This window comes from Chrysochloris asiatica, unplaced genomic scaffold (genome assembly GCF_000296735.1).
Source record: "Chrysochloris asiatica unplaced genomic scaffold, ChrAsi1.0 scaffold00027, whole genome shotgun sequence".
Taxonomy (NCBI): domain Eukaryota; kingdom Metazoa; phylum Chordata; class Mammalia; order Afrosoricida; family Chrysochloridae; genus Chrysochloris; species Chrysochloris asiatica.
Window position 1 is genome coordinate 18654778 of NW_006408545.1, and position 6000 is coordinate 18660777.

Consider the following 6000-nt stretch of genomic DNA (forward strand, 5'->3'; position numbering starts at 1 on the left):
GGGGACATCACTTTAATAATAGGGATAAACTATCACTGGAATAGAGATTACTCTAAACTTGCTATAATGAAGCTTGAAAGCAAGCCTTGAAAGAAGCTGATCTGCAAGTAAATTAACTGCCTGTCTGAATAAAGTCTAGCACTCTTTAGAAAATCCAGTACTTAATGTCAAATTCACAATGCTCAGCATCCAATAAAAAATTACTACGCATGCAAAAGAGCAGGAAAACATGACACATAGCTAGGAGAAAAGTTAGTGAAAAACAAAAACAAAAAACAGATCCAGAAATGGTTGTTGTTTTTGTTAGGTGCCATCAAGTCAGTACCGACTCATAGCGACCCTATGCGCAACAGAACGAAACATTGGTAACAGTGATTAAAGTAGCAGACAAGGAAATGAAATGTGAATTCATTCTGATAGTTTTTATGTTTTATACTATGTTGGCCTAAAGACAATTTCCAAGATCTCTCTAACTTAGGCTACGCTGAATATATGAGATGTGAATTGCTCTTCAGGAGAATGTAAGGAATCCCTGTGTGGTATTGTAGCATAAGCACTGGGCTGCTAACCTCAACGTTACCGTTCAAACCCATCAGCTGTGGCTCAGAAACCCTAGACAGTGTTGCTATGAGTCAGAATCAACTTGATGTCAATTAACAACCACCACCACCACCAAACAGGCTACAATAAGAGATGGGATGTGAATTGTTCTTCAAGAGAATGTTGCATACCCACAAGTTATTTTGACCCTGTTTTCAAGGCAGTGTGTAATTCCTAGTAATAAGCTGGTGTTTAAGGAATCCATTGCCCATTGGGTCAATCCCAGCTCACAGTGTCCCTGTAGGACAGAATAGAATTGCCCCGTTGGGTTTCCAAGGCTGCAAATCTTGATGGAAGCAGACTGTCACAGCTTCTTCTAATGGAGCACCTGGCAGCTTTGAACCACTAACCTTCTGATTAGAAGCAGAGTGCTTTAACTACTGAGCCATCAAATCTCCATTAAACTGTAGTGTAAGAATCTGTAAGAGATTTTCTTCTTTGGAACATTTTTTGACTCTAGTGAGGAATGTTACTCAGACAAATTATATATTAAGTAAACGGATCTGTTTCTACTATTGGTTTAGCAGGATTTTTCTTTTAACAATTGCCATCTTTATGGATAATCTTTTAAGAAAAATTTCCAGTAATGTCTTTCCTAGATTTGCTAAACTTAGATTTTTAAGGACTGGGACTGTTTTAGCTAATGCTGTGTTGTCTCATATTACTAGCTCAGGGGACTATTTAGTAGACACTCAGTAGATTCACTTTAACTAAACTGCTTTTGACTATGAACAACATTTACACCAATCAGGTTTTCATATGTGCAAATTACACATGTGAAGGAAAACCCTATCCTGAAGGGACGTTCCCCACAAAGCAAGCTTTAGTCATAGATTTCTATTAAATTTCCCATCTGTTTTTCACACTGCAAAATGATTCCTACCTGCAACAGAAGCAAAGGTAAATTTTCAGGCGTGTACTCCCTTCTTAAGCAGCTCTCTAGCTCCCTCTGCATGACATCTGCCTGAACTACAAGGGGCTTTGACTCAGCCACCTGAACCCAAAGCAAACAGAAGAAAATGAGAAAATAAAATCATCAGTTCTTATGATAGAAAATGACATACAGTTTCTGGTACTTTTTATACCACACATAAGGCTATTATGTCTAACTTACTTCTCAAATTACAAATGACTAATTTTAACATCCCAAATCAAGGCACTATAAAATTTCAGAATTGTTTAAAATTTTTATTAAGTTCACAAAGTCAAATCTTATAAAATTGTATTTTAAAATTTATTAAAATTTTTACTTAAAAATTCACAAAATGTAATGTCTCCAAGGAAACAGAGGCCTGCTTAGGTTCAGCAGTGAGCTGACTATTGGGCTGTTTGGCCTTGTAACCTGTCAATCACCTCAGCTGTTTGTTTGCAGAAATAAACTTTTCTTGCTAAGCATTTTCAATAATTTATAAAAATTGAATTTTCTGTTGTGTTGAAATCTTTATAATCCCCTCTCTTACTCACTTGTAAGATTTTCTTCAGTGCCAGTTCCCTTTCTCTTCTGAAGTAAGACACATCCTTTGGTATCCGAACAGAGCTGCAAAAGATTTATGCAAAAGAAGCTCTAGAAGCTATAATAGATCCAGATCCAGATCGTAGGTAGATCCTGATCCATCATGATTAACCTGCAACCCTTCACAACTGCTCATTTCTGAACAAGTGGATTGTTGGGGGCACGGCAGCTCCATACAATAAGCACTGTTCAGCAGTTTGAAACCACAAGCGGCTCCTCCGGAAAAGATGGAGTTTTCTGTTCCCTCAGAGATTTAAAGCCTAGGAAACCTTATATAGGGTCGCTATGAATCAGAACCAACTGGACAACACTGAATAGTAACAAACAAAGGTTACCTGCTTCTGTCTTGGTCAAAGTCTCTCTTTTGGACACTTCAACATTTGTGAAACCTTCACTTGGGCCGATTTTTTCCCCCTTTTCCTCAATAACAGTCTCTTTCTACCCTTGATCTACTTCCCTATTTCCTACTTAAGACAGCAGAAAGGGGAACACCCTGACAGCAGTGAGAAGTTTTATTTCCCCCATTGGCATTATTCCAGTAACTCACCTCTAATAAATACTGTGTTAATCAGGTCTCTCTTTCAACCGTGATGACACATAAAACCAGTATCTTATAACTCAAACAAAAAGTGTTTATGATTGTGTTCTTGTTGAATTATCTGTAGGGAAAATGGCCTTAAAAAATCAAATGTGAAATACTTTGGAAATGATTTAAACCAGACTTTCTCCTTTTTGAAAATTAACTAAACTCTTTATAGCCTGGGAGAGCACAGTGGCTCTGTATAATAAGCACTGGACTGTGAATGACACAGTCAGAGGTTCAAGCCCCACATTGGGGGAGAAAGCTGAGGCTTTCTGCTCCCACAAAGATGTACAGCCCCAGAAACCCTATACACAGGGTCACTATGAGTCAGAACCTACTCCACAGCACTTAACTTTATAGCCCAGGAAGCACACTTAGGCTTAAAAGGCATCCTGAACTCTCCCAGCTAGGAGAGAGAGAGCTGTGTTCACACTGGGCTCAGAGACAAGCAGGCACACACAGCACTTCTGTGGGGCCCCCGAGGGAAGGAAGCAGAGAGCTCTCCCTATTAGGTATCTAATACACCCATGCCTGGCAGCTTTGGGAACAGCAGGAGACAGCAATTCTGCTGCAAACATTGCTGTCTCAAGATGGAATTTTGTAGACATTGGTGAGGAGTCCATGCAGATGGCTCTGAAGGCACATGAGAGACCACTTAGAGATTTTTAAGGGAATCCTAGCTGGTGAAATTTCCAGTAACAGTGTTAATGTGACCCAATCAGCCTCTGTGGATCAGCTTTAGAGGAGGATGAAGATGCAGTCAATTTGTACACATGTCAGAAATTCTACACGCCAGTGACCCTGTGGAAGGGTTCCTGGCAAGTAGGCAAGCAGGAGCTCCGTGAGCCATAGGAGACTCGGCCGCTTATTCAATCACTTTGTGTCAAATTCCCCCATCTACTGTTGAAGGTAATGCCTCCCTTATCTCTTGACATCTTTGCTTGGGTGGAGAAAACAGTCAAGGTTTAATAGAGCATTGAGAGTAAAATCATGTAGCTAAGGTACAGTTCTGTGATTACCCGGTACCTAGGACATAATTGGAGTCCTGGTGTGGCGCTGTGAGTTAATGTGCCAGACCACAAAGCCATTTGAACTGCAAGATTGGCAGTTCAAGCTCACCAGCTGCTCCTTGGAAACCCTATACAGGGTCACTATGGGTCAGAACCGACTTGATAGCACATAACAACAACAACACAACATAACTGGAGTCCTGGTGTGGCACTGTGTGTTAAAGCGCCAGACTGCAAAGCTCCTCAGAAACCCTGTACAGAGTCGCTATGGGTCAGAACCAACTCAATGGCACTTAACAAAAACAACAAGGACATAACTGGTGTGGCACTGTGGGTTAATGTGTCAGACTGCAAAACTGTTTGAACTGCAAGGTGGGCTGTTCAAGTTCACCAGCTACTCCTTGGAAATCCTATATCCAGGGTCTCTATGGGTCGGAACCAACTCGATGGCACTTAACAACAACAAGGTTATAACTGCCTAGTCCTGGGGGGGGGGGTGCTGTAGTATACGAACTAGGCTGCAAGGTCAGTTTGAACCTCAAGGTAGGCAGTTTGAACTCATGAGCCGCTCCTTAGAAATCTTATTCAGGGTCTCTAGGAGTCGGAACCTACTCAAAGGCACTTAACAACAACAAGGTCATAACTGCAGCCTTATAGAAGTGAAGCAGTAACCAACAATGGGAACAGGCAGTCAGAGAAACATAAGAAACCCACCCCTCCCTTTAAGGTTGGCTTAGCTTTCCCAACTGTCTCTAACACAGATCTTGTCTTTCCTCTCAGTTAACCACACAACATTTGTGAGTAACCTAAAAGAGGGCCGTCAACCCACAAAAACAGTCACTGATTTGTTTAGCAAGAATTGTTCATTCAACATATGTACATTCCTTCATTCAGCAAGCACTTAAGTAATGTAAAGTCTTGGGCTCCTAGGGTAAAATAAAAGAAAGAGAATGGCACTTGATTATAGCAGTCTTCATTGATTTTTCAGTTGAGTGGTACATGAGAATGCTGAAGTAATGATCAGCACTGACCACTTTCCACTGGACACCAGAATTTAGAATGTTGTTAAATACTGTCCAGTCAGTACGAACTCAAGGTGACCCTGTATAAGGTTTCCAAGGAGTTATTCATGAGTTTGAATCTTTGTAGTTGTAGTCCAGTGCTTATCCTCCCACACCACACAGGACTCTAGAATCTAGTATGGTGGTGGTGGTGGCTATGTGCCGTGGAGTCAGAACCAACTCACAGCGACCCTGTACAGGGTTTCTGAGGTTGTAAGTCTTTATGGGAGCAGAAAGCCACCTCTTTTTCCTGTGGAACAGCTGGTAGTTTCAAACTGCTGACCTTACGCTTCGCAGCCCAATTCATAACCACTACGCTACTGGAGCTCCTAGAATCTAGTATAGTGCCCAGCAAACCGAAGGTGCTCAGTCAGTATTTACTGGTTTAATATTCAGATCCCTTCAGGATAGATTGAGGGAGTAGATAAGTATGTGCACCCAGAGATTTTCCATTGCTCTGTTCTAAAAGGAAGTCTTCTGTATCACAAGAGATTGTGGGGCATCAGCTGCCAGAGACTCCACTATTTATGTTGTAATAATAGCAATACCTCATCTGTGCATGCTGTTTTCTGGTTTCCAAAATACTTTAGTATGCACAATGTCATTTAATCCTCACAACCTGGGGAGGTAGGCAAAGCACACATGTTCAACCTTGTTTTTCAAATAAGGAAACCAAAGTTTAGAGGAATTACGTAGCATGTGTGGTTCATTAATCTTTTGACTGCATCACACAATTCTTGGTTTTCTTTATATGTTTCAAATTTTGTTGTTGTTGTTAGGTGCTATCTAGATGGTACCAACTCACAGTGACCCTCTGTACTACAGAATGAAACACTGCCCATCCTGGGCCAACCTCACAATTGTTACCACCCTTGAGCCCATTGATGCTGCCACTTTGCCAATCCATCTTTCTGGGGTCTTCCTCTTTTTCTCTGACTGTCCACCTTACCAAACATGATATCCTTCTCCAGAAACTGGTCCCTCTTGACAATATGTCCAAAGTATAAGAGACAAAGTTTGGCCATCCTGGCCTCCAAGGAGCACTCTGGCTGCACTTCATCCAACACAGATCTGTTGGTTATTTTGGCAGCCCATGGCACTTTCAATATTCTCCTCCAACAACATAACTCAAAAGCATCAATTCTTCTATGGCATTCCTTATTCACTGTACAGCTTTCACATGAATATGAGGTTATTGAAAATACCATGGCTTGGGTCAGGCGCATCTTAGTC

The 6000-nt window shown here is 41.2% G+C and overlaps 1 protein-coding gene across 1 annotated transcript in view; it reads right to left on the reverse strand.

Moving 5' to 3' along the window:
• LOC102811325 overlaps positions 1-6000 on the reverse strand; it is a 128492-nt gene that overhangs the window by 119650 nt on the left and 2842 nt on the right. Inside the window, exons 3-4 of the mRNA XM_006839992.1 lie at positions 2065-2137; positions 1484-1594 (exon numbers count right to left, since the gene is read on the reverse strand). Coding sequence (XP_006840055.1) covers positions 1484-1594; positions 2065-2137 — 184 coding nt within the window. The remainder of the gene's footprint in view (positions 1-1483; positions 1595-2064; positions 2138-6000) is intronic.